The sequence below is a fragment of the Eurosta solidaginis genome, chromosome 4 (assembly GCF_040869045.1).
Source record: "Eurosta solidaginis isolate ZX-2024a chromosome 4, ASM4086904v1, whole genome shotgun sequence".
NCBI classification, from domain to species: domain Eukaryota; kingdom Metazoa; phylum Arthropoda; class Insecta; order Diptera; family Tephritidae; genus Eurosta; species Eurosta solidaginis.
Genome location: NC_090322.1, coordinates 229,423,034 through 229,449,630, shown reverse-complemented (window position 1 = coordinate 229,449,630; position 26,597 = coordinate 229,423,034). Strand labels below are relative to the sequence as shown.

At 36.9% G+C, this 26,597-nt stretch overlaps 1 protein-coding gene across 6 annotated transcripts in view; it reads left to right on the top strand.

Moving 5' to 3' along the window:
- Lcch3 (Ligand-gated chloride channel homolog 3) overlaps positions 1-26,597 on the top strand; it is a 56,853-nt gene that overhangs the window by 17,703 nt on the left and 12,553 nt on the right. For all 6 annotated transcript variants that reach the window (XM_067784990.1, XM_067784988.1, XM_067784991.1 and 3 more), the window contains 5 exons: positions 15,975-16,382; positions 19,187-19,290; positions 19,362-19,429; positions 25,086-25,270; positions 26,205-26,362. In XM_067784990.1, the coding sequence (XP_067641091.1) occupies positions 16,219-16,382; positions 19,187-19,290; positions 19,362-19,429; positions 25,086-25,270; positions 26,205-26,362 (679 nt within the window). In that variant the 5' untranslated portion in view covers positions 15,975-16,218. The remainder of the gene's footprint in view (positions 1-15,974; positions 16,383-19,186; positions 19,291-19,361; positions 19,430-25,085; positions 25,271-26,204; positions 26,363-26,597) is intronic.

Below are 26,597 nucleotides of genomic sequence, written 5' to 3'. Positions count from 1 at the left end.
TGGACCATACACACTTTTTGGACGAATAGCTACTTGCTCTTAACTAAAGCTCATTCCGGAGTTGAAGTTAAACCAAAACAAAAGCAAGAAATTATGGGCTTTTTCAGAAAAAGCTTCGTCGGCTTGTTAGAGGTAACAAACTTTGTTGAAAGGTTTTAGTGTTATTGTCGGATTATTATCGATAGCGAGTTATTATCCCCGAGTTAAAGGTTTGTTTGCGGCCTCTTATCACCTAGCCACCGGTTTCTTACTGGTTTCTTTCGATAATTTATTTTCGATCTGCAATAGATACCTCTTTGCTAATAAATATATACATTTACGATAACAAAATCGATAATATGATTTAATCGGGGATTGCCCGTATTGCTTTTTTTTTTTTAAGTATGAAAACATTTATTTCAAGCAATTTTTAATTGTATAATTTATTTAATAATTTGGGAAAAATTTAAACAACGTGACATCAGGACGGACAAGGCGACAGCTGTTTCGATTATACCTTGTAAATCTCTTCACAGCCTTTTCTCTCGAACGCGCACTCCTACGATAGTTGAAATGGTTACAAACGCATTCAGCTACGTCATACCTTAGTTGTTGTAAATCGATAATAATCTGATAATAATCGATAACTTTCCGATAAATTTTGATGAAAAATCGATAGGTATTTGATAACATATCGAAAGCTTACCGATCTCTAAAAAGCGATGATTTTCTGATTAAAAAATCGATATACTTTTCGATATTAAATCGGTTTATAACAAATCGATGAATTTTCGATCTCAAATCGATAACTTTCTAATACCAAATCGATAACTTTTTGATAATCTATCGATAACTTTTCCAATAATTATCGAAAAATATCAGTTAACATATCGAAAAATTTTCGATAACAAACCGATAACTCGTCGAAAATATACCTATGACAGACCTTTGACTCAACTCCTTTCTTATGCTTTTTGTTATTTCGGGAAAATATGTTTTGATTTCACTTGCCGCCATGGTATAAAGGTAATGTGCAGGCCTATTATTGAAACAAAAAAATGCTTTATAGGTTACGGAAAAACTTTTTGCTAAGCACCTCTAAATATCTTATAAATAAAACTGGATGTTCTTTATAGGCATTTAAAGTACCTAACCGATCTTCACAAAATGTACAGGGGCGTTTCACATGGTCACAGGTATTTTTATACTCAGTTGAGCAGAGCTCACAGAGTATAATAAGTTTGATTGGATAACGGTTGGTTGTACATATATAAAGGAATCGAGATAGATATAGACTTCCATATATCAAAATAATCAGGATCGAAAAAAAATTTGATTGAGCCATGTCCGTCCGTCCGTCCGTCCGTCCGTCCTTCCGTCCGTCCGTCCGTCCGTCCGTTAACACGATAACTTGAGTAAATTTTGAGGTATCTTGATGAAATTTGGTATGTAGGTTCCTGAGCACTCATCTCAGATCGCTATTTAAAATGAACGATATCGGACTATAACCACGCCCACTTTTTCGATATCGAAAATATCGAAAAACCGAAAAAGTGCGATAATTCATTACAAAAGACCGATAAAGCGACGAAACTTGGTAGATGAGTTGAACTTATGACGCAAAATAGAAAATTAGTAAAATTTTGGACAATGGGCGTGGCACCGCCCACTTTTAAAAGAAGGTAATTTAAAACTTTTGCAAGTTGTAATTTGGCAGTCTTTGAAGATATCATGATGAAATTTGGCAGGAACGTTACTTTTATTACTATATGTACGCTTAATAAAAATTAGCAAAATCGGAGAAGGACCACGCCCACTTTTAAAAAAAATGTTTTTTAAAAGTAAAATTTTAACAAAAAATTTAATATCTTTACAGTTTATAAGTAAATTATGTCAAGATTCAACTCCAGTAATGATATGGTGCAATAAAATACAAAAATAAAAGAAAATTTAAAAATGGGCGTGGCTCCGCCCTTTTTCATTTAATTTGTCTAGGATACTTTTAACGCCATAAGTCGAACAAAAATTAACCAATCCTTTTGAAATTTGGTAGGGGCATAGATTTTATGGCGTTAACTGTTTTCTGTGAAAATGGGCGAAATCGGTTGATGCCACGCCCAGTTTTTATACACAGTCGTCCGTCTGTCCTTCCGCATGGCCGTTAACACGATAACTTGAGCAAAAATCGATATATCTTTACTAAACTCAGTTCACGTACTTATCTGAACTCACTTTATCTTGGTATGAAAAATGAACGAAATCCGACTATGACCACGCCCACTTTTTCCATATCGAAAATTACGAAAAATGAAAAAAATGCCATAATTCTATACCAAATACGAAAAAAGAGATGAAATATGGTAAGGTAATTGGATTGTTTTATTGACGCGAAATATAACTTTAGAAAAAACTTTATAAAATGATTGTGACACCTACCATATTAAGTAGAAGAAAATGAAAAAGTTCTGCAGGGCGAAATAAAAAACCCTTAAAATCTTGGCAGGTATTACATATATAAATAAATTAGCGGTATCCAACAGATGATGTTCTGGGTCACCCTGGTCCACATTTTGGTCGATATCTGGAAAACGCCTTCACATATACAACTACCACCACTCCCTTTTAAAACTCTCATTAATACCTTTAATTTGATACCCATATCGTACAAACTCATTCTAGAGTCACCCCTGGTCCACCTTTATGGCGATATTTCGAAAAGGCGAACACCTATAGAACAAGGGCCCACTCCCTTTTAAAAATACTCATTAACACCTTTCATTTGATACCCATATCGTACAAACAAAGTCTAGAGTCACCCCTGGTCCAGAAAGGCCCACTCCCTCTTAAAATACTCATTAACTCCTTTCGTTTGATACCCATATTGCACAAACGAATTCTAGGGTCACCCCTGATCCACCTTTATGGCGATATCTAGAAACGGCGTTCACCTATGGAACTAAGGATTACTCCCTTTTAAAATACTCATTAACACCTTTCGTTTGATACCCATATTGCACAAACGAATTCTAGAGTCACCCCTGGTCCACCTTTATGGCGATATCTCGAAAAGGGGTCCACCTATAGAACTAAGCCCCACGCCCTTTTAAAATAATCATTAACACCTTTCATTTGATACCCATATCATACAAACAAATTTTAAAGTCACCCCTGGTCCACCTTTATGGCGATATCTCGAAAAGGCGAACACCTATAAAACGAAGGCCCACTCCCTTTTAAAAATACTCATTAACACCTTTCATTTGATACCCATATCGTACAAACAAAGTCTAGAGTCACCCCTGGTCCACCTTTATTGCGATACCTCGAAAATGCGTCCACCTATAGAACTAAGGCCCACTCCCTCTTAAAATACTCATTAACTCCTTTCGTTTGATACCCATATCGTACAAACGCATTCTAGAGTCACCCCTGGTCCATCTTTACGGCGATATTTCGAAAAGACGTCCATCTATAGTACTTAGGTCCACGCCCTTTTAAAATACTCATTAATACCTTTCATTTGATACCCATATCGTACAAACGCATTCTAGAGTCAACCCTGATCCACCTCTATGGCTATATCCCTAAATGGCGTCCACCTATAGAACTATGGCCCACTCCCTCATAAAATACTCTTTAATGCCTTTCATTTGATACACATGTCATACAAACACATTCCAAGGTCTCCCTCGGTTCATTTTCCTACATGGTTATTTTCCCTTATGTTGTCACCATAGCCCTCAACTGAGTATGTAATGTTCGGTTACACCCGAACTTAACCTTCCTTACTTGTTTGTGTTAATATAAAATTTTGGAAAAGTGGGCGGTGCTACGCCAACGATCAATACAAATTTTTATTTAGTCGAAATCCAAGTTTGTTCATCTCAAACTGTTGGTAATTGAGTGTATGTACTTTATATATGAATCTGTATATAATTTCGGAAAAGTAGGCTTTGCCACCCCCGCCCACATATATGGTATGTGTATCTATCATTTATATTTGCAGATGATCGTACGATAACACGGTCAAACAGTCTTGACAAGAATTTCACAGTACGTTCACGTGGTCTTTCGATAATTTTCTGATTATATACAATTTTGGAAAGTGGCGTTAGCCCCTATTCGTAAATACTTAAATTCATTTTATCGTCGTTTTCTTTGAAGAAGGTTTCCAATATTTGGTACAGTAATTCCAAATACCAAAAACATTAAGTGTTTGGGTGGGGGGAGTAGAAATGAAATTCAAAGTAGCAGCAAGAGTGAAAAGTGGGAGTGAAAAACAAACTTTAAATTCGTTATATTTGCATTGGTATATGTTTTCCTTTCTTTAAATATCTATACCTTTAGTTTTGGGTAATTTAGGTGAAGCGGGTATCCAATTTTTGGTATATAGGCTCCCTATATGAATTAATTAGAGGGGAAGAGAAAGTAAGACTGAGAATGGGAATGAGAGAGGGAGCGATAATAAAATTGGCGTGGGAAAGAGAGTGTGAGTGGGAATGAGAGTGGCCGTGGAAGTGGGAATGGGCTTGGGAGTGATGAGAAGGAGAATTAGAATGAAAATTGAGTGGAGATTAAGGCAATAAGGAAAGGACAGGAATAAGAAGGAGAAATGGAAGAAAAAGTAGTAAATTATTAGTCTTTTCGATGACATAGTGAGTGATAAGAAGAGAAGTCCTCTTTTCAAATACAGGGCAGGACAACGTCTGCCGGGTACGCTAGTACTCAATAAATGTGGAATATTAATGGGAACAGGTGCTCATAACAATTTTCTATTTGCACATAAAAACGATATTATTTCATATCTTGCGCGTTGCTCTTCTTATGAGTTAAGACACTCCGTACGTTAAATAAAAAAAATTCTTAATAGAAAAATTAAAGCAATAACTGCGAAGACATGCTTTTTAGTAGTTTTTTGGGTCCACCCTAATAGATGAAATTTGACCACAGACTTGGCGATTATATCATAAAAACGGCTTGACTCACAACGTCAAATGCGTTTGCTGTCCCATCTGACTACCAAGGACATTGGCATCAAATTGGCCAATAAGTGAAAACTACAATTTTCCAATGGCATGGCAAATTTGATTTCAAAAATTTTTGACCTAATGAAAACCAAGCATTAGTCTTCAACTTGAATGTGACAAACAACAAACTGTGCAAAAATGTTACAAAAACCGCTGTATATAAAAAGCACACATAAATAAATGTATTGGGTAGCCAATGCGGTGACAAGCTATGTAATTATGTATGAATGTACATACGTGTGTTACGAATCCGTTTACGTGACAACGCAACGGGAGGATGCCATATATATGTATATACATATGTATATTACAGTGGGTCAAATTGTATGGATGGTTTTTTTTTCATCAGGAGTATAGCAAAAACGTAACCTACATATGATTCTAAGAAAAATTGTTGAAGAAAACATAGCTCTAAGTCCGATTTCGAGTCCCCGACTTTTGCAAAATTGATGTTTTGCCATATGAATGTAGGGTTTGGCCAAAAAATCTTCATACGAGTAGCTTCTGATATAATTACAGGAAAAATATCATATTGGGCTTACGGTAGGTAAAGGTATTTAACGTACATACAGAATCTGTATTAATATCTACAGTGTTTTTGAATTTGCAGGCGTATCAGGCGTAATTTATGAGAAATTAGCCTAATATGAACTTTTAACTACTATATTATCATTTTTAACAAATTTCTAAATTTTTTTTCTTTACAGCTAAAATAAATTCAGAACATTTCCAACAACTTTGATTCAAACAGTTTTTCTTTTTTCGAATTCGTTTTAGTAGAAATAAGTTTAAAAAAAAAAACATATGTATATTTTCAAGTAATAAGCAAAAAAAAACACAATTTTTATAATTTTAATATAATTTATTTAAAAAATTATTTTTTTGCTTAGAATTGACCATTTTAATTTTTTTTTTCAAAATAAAAGTAATGTTATATTATTATTTCTTAAAATCTTTTTTGTTCTCCATTCGTGGTTGTTTTTCACGACTTTCTGCTGTAACAGCCATAACACCTTTACGTTTTTTTTTTTCTATAATACGTTTGGAAACAGATGTGAGCAACTGTGCATATCTTTCTGTTCCTTGTATATGCATTGGAATACTAGGATCATCTAGTGTTGGCTCATCATAATCTAAGAATTGTTCCAAGTGATCGTATGGAATATTTCTTGTGAATGCCGGTTCAGATAGTAAATTATCGTCATTCAGATCAATCAATACCAGTATAAGCTGAAGCATTAAAATTGATATTATATTTTTTGTAAACTCTAAGTTTAGTTTGGATCAAGTATGTTTTCTCGATAGTATAAAATTTTTTTGATCGCTCTATCACGCATGGCTTTTCTAACATCAAATAACATTGTTAATAAAATGTTTTCTGGTTGAGCGTAATATGAATTATTTTGGATTACACCATCTACAATATTAAGTAAATTACGTGGTAGATATCTTGCCCAACGAAGAAACTTTGATAAAAGTACACTGCCGTATACAACAGACTTATAGTATTTCACATTGAAGTACATTGGTACATAAATTCTAATAATATAAACTGCTAGAGTTTTCAAATTTTCCGATAGTGTATTAGTTGTTGTATATAGACGTAATAACCTGCTTGCTTTGGTTGGCCATCGAGCATGTAGAACTCTTCCTGGTTTTAGGTTAGCTAAATCAACTGAAACAGCAAATTGCTTTGGTCATTTGATATAAATATTTAACATCTGTAGATAATTCTCGTTCGTATTCATCACTAATCATACAAGACATATTTTCCAAAGCTATTGGTTCAAAATCACTTTCAACCTGAAAAATAAATTTTTTAGATCAATTAAAATTAGTATAATTTTCCAATTTTAATTTGATTGAAAAAATATTATAAAATAATAATAATAAATGAAATTTTTTACAGTGTTGAAAGTCTTTGTATATTTTTTTTTTTTTTTTAATTTTTAGTTTGTCTTTTGCAAATTCTTCTTCACCCAAATTAACATATGCAAGTAATGCTGCACTAGGCTCTTTTAGAGCAACTAAATAGGGTTCTTTTACCATATTTGTATGAAATTTCTCATTAATTTTCTCTCTAGTTAATGAATCATTTTTTCTGCCATCGAAAGAAAATGCAGTTATGTTGGAATGTATGTATCGTTTACGAAGCACTACTCCAGCTTTAATTTTTTCTCTTGCAGCTTTAGATTTATCCATTATGACAAGTTCACCACGAACATCTCGAAAATTTATATCTTCGAAAAGGGCTATTGCTAAACAGGAAGCAACTCTATCTGAAACACCGAATCTGTAACACATCTTAGCAAAATTTATAGCATCGTATCGTTGAGTATAATGTCCCGCTTTCATTGTAACAGATACTTCTGCAACTGCTTCATGTGCAATTTGCGCTTCATCTGTTTTCATATCTCTTCCAAGTGGTTCGTATGTTCGATCATCATCACTAACTGTTGGCATTGTTGGTATTGTTGTAGGCGTTTCTTCTATAAACACTTAAAAAGAAATTAAATTTGATAAACCAAATGCAATAATATCGTGTTCACGTGTATGTGATAAGTGGATTCAAAGGATGTAGAAGGATTTGGGTCATCCATTTTAAATTTAAATACAACATGTAAGGAAGGTTAAGTTCGGGTGTAACCGAACATTACATACTCAGTTGAGAGCTATGGTGACAACATAAGGGAAAATAACCATGTAGAAAAATGAACCGAGGGAAACCCTGGAATGTGTTTGTATGACATGCGTATCAAATGAAAGGCATTAAAGAGTATTTTATGAGGGAGTGGGCCTAAGTTCTATAGGTGGACGCCATTTAGGGATATAGCCATAAAGGTGGATCAGGGTTGACTCTAGAATGCGTTTGTACTATATGGGTATCAAATGAAAGGTGTTAATGAGCATTTTAAAAGGGAGTAATCCTTAGTTCCATAGGTGGACGCCGTTTCGAGATATCGCCATAAAGGTGGACCAGGGGTGACCCTAGAATTTGTTTGCACAATATGGGCATCAAATGAAAGGTGTTAATGATTATTTTAAAAGGGCGTGGGGCTTAGTTCTATAGGTGGACCCCTTTTCGAGATATCGCCATAAAGGTGAACCAGGGGTGACTCTAGAATTCGTTTGTGCAATATGGGTATCAAACGAAAGGAGTTAATGCGTATTTTAAGAGGGAGTGGGCCTTAGTTCTATAGGTGGACGCCTTTTCGAGATATCGCCATAAAGATGGGCCAGGTGTGACTCTAGAATGCGTTTGTACGATATGGGTATCAAATGAAAGGTGTTAATGAGTATTTTAAGAGGGAGTGGGCCTTTCTGGACCAGGGGTGACTCTAGACTTTGTTTGTACAATATGGGTATCAAATGAAAGGTGTTAATGAGTATTTTTAAAAGGGAGTGGGCCTTCGTTCTATAGGTGTTCGCCTTTTCGAAATATCGCCATAAAGGTGGACCAGGGGTGACTCTAGAATGAGTTTGTACGATATGGGTATCAAATTAAAGGTATTAATGAGAGTTTTAAAAGGAAGTGGTGGTAGTTGTATATGTGAAGGCGTTTTCCAGATATCGCCCAAAATGTGGACCAGGGTGATCCAGAACATCATCTGTCGGGTACCGCTAATTTATTTATATATGTAATACCTGCCAAGATTTTAAGGGTTTTTTATTTCGCCCTGCAGAACTTTTTCATTTTCTTCTACTTAATATGGTAGGTGTCACAACCATTTTATAAAGTTTTTTCTAAACTTATATTTTGCGTCAATAAACCAATCCAATTACCATGTTTCATCCCTTTTTTCGTATTTGGTATAGAATTATGGTTTTTTTTTTTTTAATTTTTCGTAATCTTCGATATCGAAAAAGTGGCCGTGGTCATAGTCGGATTTCGTTCATTTTTTATACCAAGATAAAGTGAGTTCAGATAAGTACGTGAACTAAGTTCAGTAAAGATATATCGAATTTTGCTCAAGTTATCGTGTTAACGGCCATGCGGAAGGACAGACGGACGACTGTGTATAAAAACTGGGCGTGGCTTGAGCCGATTTCGCCCATTTTCACAGAAAACAGTTAACCTCATAAAATCTATGCCCCTACGAAATTTCAAAAGGATTGGTAAATTTTTGTTCAACTTATGGCATTAAAAGTATCCTAGACAAATTAAATGAAAAAGGGCGGAGCCACGCCCATTTTTAAATTTTCTTTTATTTTTGTATTTTGTTGCACCATATCATTACTGGAGTTGAATCTTGACATAATTTACTTATATACTGTAAAGATATTAAATTTTATGTTAAAATTTTACTTTAAAAAAAATTTTTTTTTAAAAGTGGGCGTGGTCCTTCTCCGATTTTGTTAATTTTTATTAAGCGTACATATAGTAATAAGAGTAACGTTCCTGCCAAATTTCATCATGATATCTTCAACGACTGCCAAATTACAGCTTGCAAAATTTTAAATTACCTTCTTTTAAAAGTGGGCGGTGTCACGCCCATTGTCCAAAATTTTACTAATTTTCTATTTGGCGTCATAAGCTCAACTCATATACCAAGTTTCGTCGCTTTATCGGTCTTTTGTAATGAATTATCGCACTTTTTCGGTTTTTCGAAATTTTCGATATCGAAAAAGTGGGCGTGGTTATAGTCCGATATCGTTCATTTTAAATAGCGATCTGAGATGAGTGCTCAGGAACCTACATACCAAATTTCATCAAGATACCTCAAAATTTACTCAAGTTATCGTGTTAACGGACGGACGGACATGGCTCAATCAAATTTTTTTTCGATCCTTTATATATGTACAACCAACCGTTATCCAATCAAACTTAATATACTCTGTGAGCTCTGCTCAACTGAGTATAAAAAGCTGTAAAGAAAAAAATTATTTTCCATAAGAAATTTGTTAAAAATTATAATATAGTAGTTAGAAGTTCGTTTTAAGATAATTTCTCATAATTTAAGCCTGATCTCTCTACTAAAGTTCAAAAAACTTTAGGTTTTAATACAGATTCTGTATTTACGTTCAATACCTTTACCTACCGTAAGCCCAATATGATATTTTTCCTATAATTATATCAGAAGCTATGAAGATTTTTGGGCCAAACACTACATTCATATAGCAAAATATCTAGTTATCAACATTCGAGGACTTAAAATTGGACTTACAGCTATGGTGTCTTCAACAATGTTTCTTAGAATCATCTGTAGACTACGTTTTTCCTTTACTCCTGCTTGACCCGCTCTAATGTATATATATGTATGTATATATATATATATATATATTTATTGTATAGTACTTAACGCAATTATACACTTTAGTGAAGGTTCTTCCTAAATAAAAATTGTGTAAAGCCATCAGCTACAACAACATAACAATCGCAAATGTATTTGTTAGTCTATGAGAAATTGTTAATTGCACAATGCATTGCCTTCATTTGCTGCATCACTTATTTATTTTATACGACTATCTCACTCTCACTTTTCATACTTATGCTTTTCTGGCACATTTTGCTTATTTTCTTCGGCTTATGCTTTTTATTAACATTTTCATATGTTCTTCTTTCTCTAAAGAACCTTTTGTTGTGTCAATTGTTGTGTAGTACTAAATGAACAAGTTGAATAAACTTTTGTTTTAACAACAAAGCCTTTGTAAATATGTCTTTATGATGATGTAAAAAGACACTTTGAATAATTCCAAATGCACAACAAAATGGCAGCAAAAATATGTCCAGCATAATCATTATGATCATAATCAGACCAATTCTAAATATTCTCGCGGATTTTTTTATTCCCGCGGAAAAATTCCTCCAATTCTGTTCTCCTAGGGAGAACAATAATTGGGGAATAGGAATTTCGAATTTTCGAAGTCAGCTGTTTTGTCAATTGAAATTTCGTTGCACATTTCTTATTTTGTTTAAAAAATTTAAAAGTTTAATTATTGTTGCAAATTTGTTGGAAATTAAGAAATAAAATATAAACATTGCACAGTATTTATTGCATTTCATGTGGTATTCACTGAAATGAGTAATGAATTGGTACCACAGCAACATCAACAGCGGAACATAAGAAGAAGACGGCCGCATAACACAAATCTGCCGGAGTTGTCTGCTTTCATTCATCAAAGCAATTTTCTGGCGGCCAAGTTGAGTTTAATTCGTCCTTCATCATATGCCAAAATCTATTTAAGCCTTATTAAAAAATCCTTGCGCAATTTCTGGATGGCTGCATCAAATTTGTATACCAAGAGCTCTACCGTTGCTTATGATATACTTTTCAACTTAAAATAAAGAATATTGTGGTTGTAGTTGTTGTTGTATTAGAAGTGAGAATATTGTGGTAGAATATAAATACATCTTTTAGCACAAATTTGTACAAATAAGTTTTCTTTCTTAAAATAACCAATTTCCTTTAACTATTTTGATGCACTCCCTTTAATTTAACAAGTGAAAAAACTCCTTTGAAATGGCAGAGAAATCTCCCTCTCCCTCACATTCATAATACCTACTTTTCTCCCATAACCGGTCTCCGCTTTTTCGAACATTGTTCAGAATAGGAGGAAAGGGAGAAGTGAAAAAACTCACAAGGAATTTTTATTTAGAATACGAGGAATGGGAGAAGGGAGAAAACTCGCACGGAATTTTCGTTTAGAATTGGGCTGAATGTGAAATTTCATTTTTTAGCAATATATAATTGTTTGGTGAAGGGACACCATGACGTATGAGTGATATTATCTCCTCAATGTAAGAAGCTATAAAGCATTATTATACTGCCGTTCATAGCAAAAAGGCAGTAAAATGTAAAGAGCGCAATCAAAGAAATATCAAGAACGAGTTTTATATTTCATTTAACTAAATTAATAATTGTATTTGCTACCCAACAAAATCTAATGAATATGACCTATTAAATGACTTTACGGAGAGTCAGACGCGAACTGCTTTATGTCTTGTGTAACAAAAAGCAGTAAAATGAAATTTTTATTTCTTTATTTTTTTTTTACACTGCTTTTATTTAAATGGTAAAATATAACGTTCCTTGTATAGCCAGTTTTCGGAGAATTAAAGCAGAAATATATATTTTATACAGTTTTCTTGCCTTGGACTTACTGCTTTTTAAACGGTTTTATTTAGCTTGACTCTGTGCAGCGGCCGGCCGTTGTTTACGAATTATGTAATTAAAATTTAAGTAACTTACCGATAAAAGCTTCAAGATTGAAACTTGGATTATAGTTCAGAACCAGATGACAATGCAATAATAAGAAAAAAAACTCCGATGGGTGGCGCATGGATTGAAATATTTAAAAAAGTCGTATTTGTGGTCCGATTTGGCTCATATTTTGAACAAATATTACATACAGTCCGTTAGCAGTGACATCAAATACTTTGGAGTTCGAGGAGGGACAAGCATGCGGTCTCTGGAAGGATTATGTGTTGAGAACTTAGATTATAACAAATTGTCAGGAAAGAGTCCTTGTAATAATGAGTCACTAAATGAACTAAATAGAATGAGAAATAATAGGCAATTAAATAAAGACGAAAAACTTGAAAATAAAATAATTAAAAAGAAAATGTTTAAGTTAAACGGTTTTATTGAAAACTATACTTACATGAAGTAATAATAATACCAAAAGCTAGAAAATAATTAGGTAGGTCCTAATTACTAGTCATCATCCTCCTCATCAATCTAGGGCGTTGATCAGACAATTAAATAAAAGCGTTGGACGCGTTTTTGTTTTAATTATTTTATTTAATTGGAAAATTTTAAATATTCTAAGTACCAAACAAATAACAAATCTTGTTTTATGTTTGAATTTTAGTTCCTTATGATTATTTATTAAGTTAATGAGTAAATTGGTGTCGCAGAAATATATTGGCATCAAAATTTTTTAAAGGCAGTAGGTTATTGTTACTTCCTTTTTGCTATGGGTGGCAGTATAAGTTCTTAAGTTTATGCGACTGTTAGCAGTTTTCTTGTTAATTCGCCGGTTTTGCTCATGTGCTCCAATGAAATTTTTAAATCAAAATGTCACCCAAAAATTGAGTTTTTACACTTTTTCCCCTAACAAAGAGGAGAGTCACAAAGTGTCTTAAGAGCACTGCAATCAAATTAACTAATTGTATAATGGTAGCGTACTTCGCCTACTACACCGAAGATCCCGGGTTCACGTCCCGGGCAAAGTAACATCAAAATTTTAGGAACAAGTGTTTTCAATTAGAAGAAAGTTTTTCTGTGCGGGGTAACCCCTCGGCAGTGATTTGGCAAACACTGCGATTGTATTTCTGCCATTAAAAGCTTCTCAGGGAAAACTCATCTGCTTTCCAGATACCGTTCTGAGTCGGCATACAACATATAGGTTCCGTCTCGCAATTTTTAGTAAACATTAAAAGGAGCACGACGCAAATTGGCAGAGAAGCTCGGTATGAAATTTCTTACAAGCGTAAAACTTCACAGATAGGATAAGACGTGGAGACAATTTAAGAAAAGGAGAAAATAATTCAGTTAGGTGGCGCACGGATGGAAATATTTAGATAAGAATTTGGAAATTTGGTGTTTTGAGATGGATTTTAAAGTAACTTCTCATTGAGCTACAAACATGAAACCGCAGAGATAGGTTAAGCCACCGCGACAAAGGAATAAAAAGAGAAAAAAAGCCGTTAGGTAGCGGACGGATCGAAAAAATTATATAATAATTTGGACATTTAAAACCGGGTTTTAAGTAACTTCTCGATGAGCTAGAGGCTAAAAATTTAGAATTTAATTCAGAGGTCTATGATAGCCGATGACATAATACAAAAAGTTTCGCTAGGGAGCGCACGGATTGAGATATTTAGAAAAATCAAACGGAACGGAGGAAATTTTGGGATTGGTTTTTATGTAAGTTCTTATTGAGCTACAAACGTAAAACTTACCAGATAGGTTAAGAAACTGTCAAAATATAAGAAAAGGAGAAAATAAAAATAAAATACAAAATTTAAGCACTTCCTTTATATAAAGAAAAGAAAGAGAAAAATTTCTACTTATGTAAAGAATATTCTTGCTAAAATTTGATTTTTAAATTTTGATATAGAAATTGCAAAAATATTTATGAGAAGTAAAAATATAAAAGTGGAGCGCACATTACTTGGGTTGGAAAATTGGTAGGAAAGGAGATATTATTAGTAAATAAATTGCGATCCACATTTACGTTTTTACTTCTCATAAATATTTTAGCAATTTCTATGTCTAAATTTAAAAATCAAAGTTTAGCAACAATACGTCTTTATATAAGGAGACATTTTTTCCTGATTTTTGTCCATTTATATAAAGGAAGTGCTTAAAATGTATTATTTTTTATTTTTATTTTAGATATAAGAAAAGTCACATGAGAAAAATCAATATTCGATTTGGGGGCAGACATCTGTAAATAATAAGTCATTGAAATAGCTCGCACGCTCTTCCGATCGTCGAAGAATTGACATTGTACAAGCAGGGCATATTCTCACCCTAAACGTACCTTTCTGTCGATCAGTCATCGCCACTTCAGACACTGCTATCGCGTCTACTTTATCACATTCTCTTATAATTTCAAACAACGCTTTCACATATTAAGTTACGCGGAACTTGAAATATCGAGGAACCACTTACTTCATTGGCGGTTGTCGTGGTGTGTGGAAAGCATGCTCCGCCTACCACACCGAAGATCCTGGGTGCTAGCCCAAAACAAAGTAACATCGAAAATGGGTTTTCTACGCGTGGTCGCCCATCGGCAGTAACTTAACAAACCTGCCTTGTCTATATCTGTCGTGAAAAGCTTCCCTATGAAAATTCATCTGCCTTGCAGATGCTTTTCGGGTTTAGCATAAACATGTAGGTCCCGTACTGCCAATTTGTAGGAAAAAATTATAAGAAGCACGGCGCAAATTGGAAGAGAAGATCGGCCTAACATCTGTTCGGAGGTAATCGCGCCTTGCATTATTTTTTTTAACTTATTTCATATGTTAAACAGAGCGTTGGACGGGATAAATGGTTGACAACCATAATAATAGGAAATAACGCTTTATATCAGGTTGGCCCTAAGAGAAGAAGCAGCATGTTCAATCAAACCATAACGTGGCTCATATAGAAAGGAAGGCACTTAAATCTGTGGTAAAATAATGTATGTTCTAGTCCTCCAAATGCAAATCAGAAGCACACAGTTGAAGGTAGTACGCTATCCACTCATTCTAACGATACTTAAAACTAAGGTGTGGTTTGCGGGTGCGTTAAGAGAACGCGCTGAATCTGTTGATCCTTGGAATCGCAATATACCGATAGGGGATTGGAAATTACTTGATGTCTCTGCAAATACATAAGGTGGCAGGAGGTAATGGAAACCATAACTACAATACGCAAGATATATACGACAGCCGACCGAAAACTTTCTGGAGCAATTAAAAGAAAACCTGAGGAGCACTTTATCAATGAAAAAGGATAGGCGTGGACTAACAAGGTTGCTTCTATTTCTAAAAGAGAACAGGCTTGTTGTTCATGATAAAGTGCACTTAGTGAACCTGCCCTCTGGAGACACATGATAGTAAATAAGATTTCGTCAGTGATTTTAACTCTAAAATGTGCGGATCATAGAAATAGACGTTTGAGCATATTCTATCTTGATACCTTAAGATCGAGACCGTTGCATCAATCAAGAGCGGTCCCAGAAAATTTACAGTACTTGCCAATGGGACGGGTGTCTTTCGTTACATTACCCACAGTAGGCTTTTCCGTTTGGACGTCAAACAAATTTTATCAACACTGCAGATATGTGCAATCATGGGGACTTTTCCCACAAAAAATTGGCTTTAATGTTTTATATTTGTTAACAGATTGGTGTTTTAAGAACACCAATATGCAGTGCAATTTTTGCAGCTATGCAAGATTATAGAAATTTTACATTGTACATTTATATAGAACTTCTAATATTTTACTAATCCTTAATTTTGCAACTATTTTCTAGTTTATCGACAGCGAGATGTCACAGCGAAATAATTAAACTTAACATCAGATCCACGAATCACATAATTAAAAGAAAAGTAAAATAAATTTAGAACAAAACTACAGCATGAAACTCCCATGACACGCGCTGAATTAACAACAATAACGAAAATTTAAAAACAAACATCATCATCATCTTCTACGTAATATCATCATTACATATGACCATCCTTGCAGCAAATACTCAACGAAGCACCTAAAACGCGATGATGTGTAAACTAAAAGACAGCAAAAACCATAGTAGAAGCAGAATAAAATTCGATGAACGCTGCGGAAGTGAGAGTGGCAGAATAAGAACACGACAAATAACTGGCTGTTGCACGCTAATACTTTTAGTCATATTCACACTGACGCACATTCCTAGCGCCAGGTTTGTGTTTGCAATTTTTTCAAGTGTTCACATACATACATAAGTTTGTATGTCTGTCAGAAGCCTTGACTTAAGTAATGCATATTAAACATAGAAAAATTCCCTTATCAGAATGTTTGGGCTTTTAAAAAACGCATTATTCATTTCCCTTAATCCCCTAGAAAAAGTTTTGTTTTCTGCCTGGAATAAAAATTTTTAATACCCAGCTATGCTGGCAAGTTGCGTATCTAATTTAAGGGGCATATTATGTACAATTCAACGAATCGTATTTTCTTATATAAACCAGAGTTCCTATTATATAAGAGCATTCATTCACCTAAGCGGGTTAAAGTATACCTGATTTCCTTTGTAAAATTGTTTGGTATTATGTAGTGATGAATATTAATGCAAGTGATTGTGACGCAAAGTGTCACGGCGCAATACATAATCTGGCCCTAAATGTCGCACGTAGTTTTGAAACAGATGTAATGCAAAATTTATTTTTTTGGTGAAAACGCAAACAAGGTTTCTTTTCATGAAGTTTCATTATAAAAATGAATTCCGAAGTCATCTCTGTCGACTATTTTGGTCCTAACGAATATTCTTTAAATATCAGCATGATCTCGTTAGTTGGTTATCTTGTCCTGTCATAAAATATTTAAAAAAAAAATCAAACTTTTGAGTTGAATCAGTTTACAACAAAACGTGCGAGAAAACCTCTCATGGCAGAAACATATTCGGAGTGTTTTCCAAAGCACTGCCGAAGGGCGACCGCGATTAGAAAAACTTTTTTTTAAATTAAAGAAGTTTTTCTTTAATTCTTAGTGTTGCCTTGCCCAGGACTTGAACCCGGCACCTTCGGGTGAGATAGGTGAAGCTCACACCACCACGCCACAGCGGCCACCGACTAAATGATAGTGGAGAATAGTCAGGTTTTTTTAGTTCTTTCAGGTTAATTCGGCGACCGCCGTGGTGTGATGGTAGTAGGCTCCGACTACTACACCGGCGCTTCTGGGTTCACGTCCCGGACAAAGAAAAATCCTAATTTTTGAAAAAACTCGTTTCTAAGCGGTGTCGCCCCTCGGCAGTGTTTGCCGAAGCACTCCGAGTGAATTTCTGCCATGAAAAGCTTTTCAGTGAAAATTCGTTTGCCTTACAGATGCCGTTCGGAGTGAGCATAAAACATGCCATTCCGCCAATTTGTAGGAAAAATTAAAAACAGGAGCACGAAGCCAACTGGAAGGGAAGCTCGGCTTAAAATCTCTTTGGTGGTTATTGCGCCTTACATTAACAGGATAATTTCGGAATCATTCGCTTACCATTTCCGGGCTATTTCTAGGCCATTTGCGGATCATTTAACGTTTTTCTCCGCTTGTTTCGGAGTAGTTCTTATACTGTGTCATATCGCATGGGGTGTTTGGTATTATTTTTGGACTATTTCAGGATTGTATTTGTTCATTTCGGGATTATTTTGGAACTGGCCGGTATGATTTTCAGGATAAATTTGGGCCAGTTTTTATAATGTTTGGAATAATTTCGGGACTAATGCTGGTAAAGTTTTAAAGGACGGTGCACCACCCAATTTTTATCAAAAATTATCAAAGCTGATCTCAAAAGACGCGTCTCGACCTCCGTTTTTAGAATCCGAAAGCGGAAATGAAAAATTTTATTTTTGTCGAAAGTTATTTACAAAAAATCGTAAAATGACCCCAAGAGGGTCCGAAATATAGGTATATTATATATATCCATAGTTTTGTTGCACAGAACACCTTTCTGCATTTGGGCCTTTGGCCGCGATTTAAAAATATAACCATGGTTGTGTCCAACACCGGGTTGGGAATCAAAACTAAATGCGCGCAGAAGATCTTTCTGTATTAGTGTGTGTGTGTAAAAAAACTTGCAAAAAACAACAACCACATGAATATTTTAACCAATTTTTTGTTTATATCTTTTGACAGAAATAAAAATTTAAAATTTCGCTTTTTTGATACCAGTTTTGATAATTTTTGATAAAAATTAGGTGTGCACCGTCTTGTAAAACGTTATCCTAAGCCTATATTACATCAGGATTATTTCGGAATTTTGTCCGAGAACTGGTAGGAATGACTATCGGGAGGAATTTGGCACTATTTGGGCCAGTTCGGACAGTTTTCGGAATCATTTGAAGTATATTTCTATATTACTTCAGGATTATTTCGCGATTATGTCCGAGATTGTATTCGAAGTTGTTTCTGTATTTTTTATAGATCTCTTTAGAACTATTTAGGATGTATTTCGGAATTACTTAAGGAACCTTTTTGAGCTATTTCATAATTTTTTGGACAATTTTGAGACCGTTAGTGTTCGAGATCTTCGTGCTAATATCACCGAAACCATTTCGTGATTAGAATTATCTCCATATATTTTCGAGATTGAATTCAAAAGTATTTCGGATCATTTCAGCAATTTTTCAAAGTTATTTCGAGGCTGCTCGAGAATTATATTGGGAAGAGTTTTTTTAACTATCGCCGAAACATTTTGAAATTGTTTTTTAAATTTTTCAAGATAATATATGGGTCACTTCGTTAAAAAGTATTTGAGAGCAGTATTGGACCCCACCTTTTCATACCTCATTGTGGATGTTTCTACGGACCATTTTGCGGTTGTTTTAATATCGAATTTTTTTTGGGACTGTTCCAAGATTATTTTCTGGACTGTTTTGGAACTGTTGTTAGAATCATATAGGGGCATATCGCAATAACTGTATGTTGTGTTTTCTTCGTATGAACTGAGCCCCAGGTATAAGCTGGTATTATATAAATTAAAAAATTAAAAATTGATTACAGATGTAAACGAAAAGAAATGGCAGCTGGTCGACTAGAGAATGTAACACAAACAATTTCAAAAATCCTGCAAGGTTACGATATAAGATTGCGTCCGAACTTTGGAGGTAAATTTGCAAAATATTTACAAATATTCTTGTTTAAAATTTTTTTTTTTTTCTTACATTGCTTCTTTAAGGCGAACCATTACATGTGGGTATGGATCTCACTATTGCTAGCTTTGATGCTATATCTGAAGTTAACATGGTAAGACAGCAGCTAATTAATATTTAACTTTTGTCACCTTCCAAATATATGCGGTACTAATAAGCTAATTTCCCATAGAGGGCGCCTTTACAGCGCCTTCGACTTTGTTTTTAGTGTTAGTGATATGGCTATTGGTACCTCATCGTTGTATCTTTTCTTCAATTGTTAGCTGGAGCTCAGAATCTTGCCAGGACGCTTCATCACATCAAATATAAATAGGCAAGGTATTATTTCCTCTGAATGTTAGTGCTCCGTGGACATCTATGAAGGCGCCTTCGTTTTTATAGTAAATCACTTCGGGCTCGAAACCTGTCGTCTTTCAACGAATTTGTTTATAGAATTTTCTGGTACTATTCCTGTTGGTTAATACCCAAAGTTCTTTAGAGTCACTATATTTTGCCACTCCCCCCCCCCCCCCCCCTTCCCAACCTTTAACACACGACACTTTTCCCTCTACAACTTAACTCTTCGCATGCGCCATAGCAGCGTCATTTTCGGCCTCGTCAACATCCAACTATTTACTCGTTAGATATACTGGTATTGTGTGAGAGCCGACTTTTAATGTCGGAGGTAGTCTGTTGCCTATCTGTAGCTTTCATTATGTTGGTTGTCTACTTTTTACCGCGTAACGAATGGCGCTGATCTTTGCTTCGACAATACACTGATCAGAGTCGGTGTTCAGACAACAAATCGTAAGACCAACTCAAACACTAGAGGTATGCGGTCCATCCATCACGACGCGTTCGATCAGCTTGTGTTTTTTTTTAAGGCTGAATCCCAAGCGTGATCAATAACCTGGGTCGATTTGTATGGACGAAAGTTAACCGATATCACGCCATTGATTTTTCGATAGAATTTGGGCGCAGGAAAAAAAGTTCCATTACGCATACCCAAAAAAATAATTTTCGAGCCTGCGAAAAAAATGGCGAAAGGGTAAATTTTTCGACCAAGACACTCCCCAAAACCGAAAATTTTTGTTTGTTTTTTTTTTTACAAAAAAACTGTTGTAAAAACGTGGGCGATAAGAGTTTTTTGAAAAAAAAATTATAATTTTTAGGATTTAGGAAGTGCTTTGGTCGAAAAATTGACCCTTACGCCATTTGTTTTCGCAGGCTCGAAAATAATTTTTTGGGTATACGTAGTGGAACTTCTTTTCCTGAGCCCAAATCCAATCGAAAAATCGATGGCGCGATATCGGTTAATAAATCGACCCAGTCTAGTGATCAATCGGTCTTTTCCCCTTACCAGGCAACCGCCAAATGGTGCTGTGACTCGCACAGAGGAACACCCGGCACAACAGTTGCGAGAGGCTGAAGGGCGCCTCGAATACTCTAAACCAAAAGGGCAAGGGGAGTACGACGACTTCACGACGAACGTGCTGGAGGGGGACAAACAGCCCAATGGTGCTGCCAGTCCTACAGATAAAACTCCAACACAGTAAATTGGCGTCGAGCGAACTCCTCCTAACCCTTGCGGAGGGTTCGTTTGACGTGGCGCTGATCCAGAAGCCGCGGCTCTCATTGGAAGGAAAGGTTTCTGGGCTTAGCGCGCGCGGGTTTGGCGTTTACTGCGCGCAAATGGAATGACGTTACATCCTGCAAACCAATTTGCAGGTAGCCAACAGGGGAAATGTACCTACATACATAGTCCAACATCCAGCAATGTTCTGGATATTAAATTGAGCTCCGAGCGTGATATATCAAAGTATGATTGGATGGTTCTTGATAAACCATCCTTCTCCGACCAAGCGTATATCAGCTTCAAAATCCCTCTAAAGAGGGTAGAGAAGGGAGGAACATTTAGAAACCCTAGGTCAACGAACTGGACTAAATTCCAGAAACAGGTAGATACAAAACTGGGACAACCCAAAGAGGTTGCTAACGTGGAGGAACGGGAGGAGTCAAATCAATTCCAGGGCGAAGAGAATTGCATGGTAAAGTTTCTGTATGGACATAGAGTGTTCCAAGGGGAAACATAGTCCTGGGACTAATAAAGAAAGAGAAAGGCGAATGGTCACGTAATAGTGAGGAATCCCTTGAGGTGCTTTTCGACACACATTTCACATCGGGAGACGGTTCAGAAGAGCCAGCAGACATCAGTCGCACTTCGATCACGGAGCGGGTAGTGCCGGGCTATGTGACCGGTACCAAGATCGAATGGGCAGTGAAGACGTTTTCTATGTTTAAATAGTATATTCCCGGCCATGCTACATGTTTCAACTATGGCGGTCGTGGAATGGCTTAAAATAATATTCGATAGGTGCATAAGGCTGAATCATGTACCGCACTCTTGGAGAACTGCTCGTGTAGCTTTCCTACCAAAGGCGGGGAAGATCGGCCACGTGTATCCCAAAGACTATAGACCCATCAGCTTAACATCATTGCTGCTCAAAACCGTTGAGAGGCCGATAGGTTAGTTTGAACTGGCCGGTCCATGATGACCTCACATAGACTGACTGAGGCTAATAGATGTGTACATAAAGTCCAACGTGGATGAAAATCTGCTCTCCACAACACAGCATGCGTACACCAAAGGCAAGTCGGTAGACACCGCATTGCATAGGGTGGTAATAAGCATAGAGAAATCCCTGGAATATATGGAATATGCTCTAGGAGTCTTCTTGGACATTGCTTTCAATAACGTTTCTAAATGGGCGATTATGGATGGTCTTAATTACATTAAAGTACATCCTGCCTTAATCATACGGATCGGCTGCATGTTAAATTGCAGGAAGATTGCATCACAATGGGGATTGTACAAGGCCACGAAATCAGCGGGCAGGCGCACGCAGAAGGGAGGGGTGCTATCACCTCTGCTGTGGACGCTGGTCGTCAACCAACTGCCCAGGCGATTCGATGAGGGACCCATAAAACTTACGGCTTACGCAGATGACGTTGCAATTGTCATAAGTGGAAAGTGCCTTCCAACGATTAGTTCTTTGATGGATCGGGCGCTTCGGGATATTCGTACCTGGGCATCTAATGACGGGTTGAAAGGCAATGCTGAGAAGTCAGATGTGGTCTTGTTTACAAAGAGGTACAAGGTCCCAAATTGGGCCAGGCCTAAGTTATGAGGGGTCGCCTTACAGGAGAAACCTTGCACAAAATTATCTTGGAATTATACTAGACCGTAAGCTGCCATGGAAGCTCAACGTGGAGGAGAGGGTGAAGAAGGCCTCAACGGCACTTCATACATGTAAAGGAATGCTAGGGTGTACGTGGGGCTTATCGCCCTCTCTTTCTCATTGGGGTTTTACAGCGATTGTAAGCCCTATTCTATACTATGGAGTTCTTGTTTGGTGGAAAGCCACACAAAAAACAACATACCTCAAAAAATTTGAGGGGGTATGCAGACTATCGATGCTTGGCATTACGGGAGCCCTGAAAACATTCCCGACCGCTGCACTGTATGCCATTCTGCATATTCCACCTGTAGACCTGGTAGCAACTGCAACCAGGCTCGGTGCCTCGGGCAGCTTGAGCGCCGACCACATGGCCATAGTAGTATAGCGTGATCAATTACAAGACGAACAGACTACCTGATTCCCTATCTGAGCTTCTAAGGCCACAATAGAGGTGGATGGTTGGCGCAAGGGTGCGCAAATGGCGGACGAGGCGATACATGTGTACACAGATGGATCCAAAGTAGTGGAAGGAGTGGGGTCTGCGGTATACTGTGCTGATCGGAAAATAAGCAGATTCTACAAGCTGCCGGATTACGGTAGCGTTTTTCAAGCAGAAATATTAGTCGTAACCAAAGCAGTAGAAAGCCTGGAAGAAAATAGCCCAAGCTGCAATCGTGTTAACTTTTACATTGACAGTCAAGCAGCAATTAAGGCAATAATCTCGCATAGCACAACATCTAAATGCATGGCAGAGTGTAAGCAGTCTTTGGAGAGAATCGGGACAGGGAGACGCATACATCTATTGAGCCCCAGGGCATATGGAAATAGATGGGAATGAAAAAGCGTATGAACTAGCTAAAAAGGGGGCATCCCTTTAAGCTTGCTCCGTAGACGTAACAATTAGACTTGGCGAGGTTAAGCGAAGGCGAGAGGTGCACATGATCGACCAAGCGAGAAAGGCGTGGGTTCAAGCGCGGGGCTGTAAAGTGTCGAAGATTATGTTTTGGTCTTACAACCTTAGACTAACAAAGTTGCTTCTATCATTAAAAAGAGAGGACTGTGGACTCATGACGGGTATTCTGACTGGACACTGCCTTCGGGCGTCACATGCCTTTAGATTAGGCTTGGTCAGTGATAGCAGATGTAAGAAGTGCGGGTTGGAGGAGGAAACGATCGAGCACGTTCTGTGCTCGCGCACTGCACTTGCCAGTCTAAGACTCCAGCTATTAGGAGTGATACAGCTGTCAGATCTAGAAGCAGCAAGTGGCTTAAGTCCTAGGAAGCTTCTAGTATTTGCCAAGAGGACGGAGTTATTTTATAACATAGGTCCTGGTTTTTGATAAGTTTTTTCAGTTCGGTCGTTAGAACAAACTTCTGTTGACACTACGGACTCAATCAATCTATGCGAGGTCCTAACGGTCAGTTCAACCTAACCTAACATAAGCTTACCGGGCTAAGGAGCTGCAGGCATGCGGATGGTAAGAGGCAACTGAAATTCATAGTTACAAAGATTGAAAGTGTCAAAGAAATATGTCTCCGAGGCAGACGTCATTAAAACTGTGAAGACAAGGACTTCTTATTTACCCACTCTGGTGGTAAACTCACCAAGAACAACTTTTATAGCAGTACTCACGCTGCTTTCTTAAGTTGTTCCATGTCAACCGCCTCATCAGTTGGTTAGAAGGCACAGATAAAAGTTATGTTGAAAAGTGTCGCCGAGACGCTTGTTCGTAGTCTTGAAGGAAAAAAGTTGTCATCCTAAGCCTTCTTTTGATTTTCATTTGAATTCATGACGGCTCCCAAACCCAGCGTACAAGCTGTATCCAGGATATATAAGTCATTACATATTGGTACAGCGATCCGCTCGCTCAAAAATAGACGCCCGCCTGCAGCTGTATATCATTGGTGACAGATAGTGTAGGGTTCCCCCTTTCCGCGCTACCCTAGGTGTCATAGAGGTTAGCCACATTACATAATGATTATTTCTCGTTGCTGCAGCGAAACGAATTAGAAAGGTAACGAATGTCCATTTGTTTGTTTCAGTAACTACAGAAGCATTGCTCAAAGATTATAGAGAATGCTGCCAGATTAGATTCAAGATACGAATCAAGTACTTTTTTGTTCTATAGCCTGTAAATCCTTTCCAGACTTTGGTATGAATGATTTTATATGCTAGTGTCGTTTTTGTAGGTCACCTCGCATTCTCTATTCGAAGGTAACATATGTATGTATCTTTGTCAGACCACCACCTGTTGAATGTCGATAATAATAGCGCTATAGGTTGCGTTTCATGATTCCCTAGATCCTTAGTGCTCTGCATATTGTCCGAGGAGTTCATGTTATTTTTTATTATGTTAGCTTTGAGTACCTTATATAGTGAGCTTTAAGCTTTACTTCTTCAGTAGCCGTATTATACTGTTTTGCCAACACGCTAAGTAATTTGCTAGGTACCTCTAATATCTATAGAATATACCAATACAGCTATTCACTCAATATATTAACATTTATAAATTGTACACCTATTTTATACAGGACTATACCATAACCATGTATCTGAATCAATATTGGCGCGATGAGCGACTAGCTTTCAATGCGTACGGGCCATATTATGACGATGATACAGACGATGATGGCGTCAATGACATTTTGACGCTCTCTGGAGATTTCGCTGAAAAAATATGGGTACCAGATACATTCTTTGCGAATGATAAAAATAGGTAACTAGCCTTTAAAATAATGTATACTGGAGCGACTTACGTCAACCGTAGACGAGACAAGAAACAGTCCTGGCGACAAAATATGTAAGATAGGGCGGTTACCTTGCTAGTGGCAAAAGATGGGGGCTCTCGCTAAGAGTAGTACACTGTCTTAACGAGATGGTCGTACAGCCGATTCTTCGCTATGGGATGCTGGTCTCTTGGAATGCACTGGACATGGTGAGCACCACCAAAATATTTGTGTCATTAAAAGGGACGGCTCTTAGAACAACTCTTACTTTGACGATGACTGCTCTCTGTGCAATCTTCACCCGATTCATTCCCCAGAGAGAGGAATGAGGAAGGAACTCATCTGGGGCAGTTAACTTTTTCACGGATAGGTCTTTCATCAAGAGCTAAATTTTAGCCGCAAGCGGCTATCAAGGCCTTGATTTCAACTATAATGGGATCTAGAGCGGTCTGGGGATGCCTGACCTCGCTTTTGATTGCATCGAACTATATTATGATAAAGATGATCTGGGTCCCCGGTCGTAGTGATAGCTCGGGCAATTGTAATGCGGTACCGCATCGGCACAACTGGGCGAAATGAAAATGGCTGTAGGGATTTCCGAATTCCACTGGTCACATGTAGCCGGCTCCTGTATATATAGGCCTCCAGTCAACTATGCAAGCGTTAGAGGGTAGCAGAATCCTTCTGGCCGTGTGTGGATGGTAGGATGTATTCCGAAATGATTGGGTTCACTAAGGATGATCTATCAATGGTCATTGGGGTTTTGACAGTACACTGTCCAATGAGAAGATGCGAAGCGATGAAACGCGTGGGAGGAAAATTTAAATTTTGCCTTTTAGTTACCAGTCGTAAAGCTCCAACCCAGTATATAAAAACTTATATCTTGGCAAAATAAAAAGTTATAATATCTTTTACAATTTACAGTTTTTTACATGACGTAACCGAACGTAACAAGTTGGTGCGTTTAGGTGGTGATGGTGCTGTCACATATGGCATGCGTTTTACAACAACACTCGCCTGCATGATGGATTTGCATTATTATCCGTTGGATTCGCAAAACTGTACAGTTGAAATTGAAAGTTGTAAGTAAAATAAACAAGTAAGAAAGTCTACGTTCGGGTGAATCCGAATATTACATACCCAGCTGTGCACTGTTTGCTTTGTGTGGTTAATAGTGTTATAAGGCTGTTCAATAATGGTACTCATTTTCGTTCAAAAGATGCAAAAATTATACAGAGGCTACCACTAATGAACTTGAGCAATTTAACTGTTGTAGCTATAAAAAATATGTTTATGCCAAATTTCGTTCGGATTGGG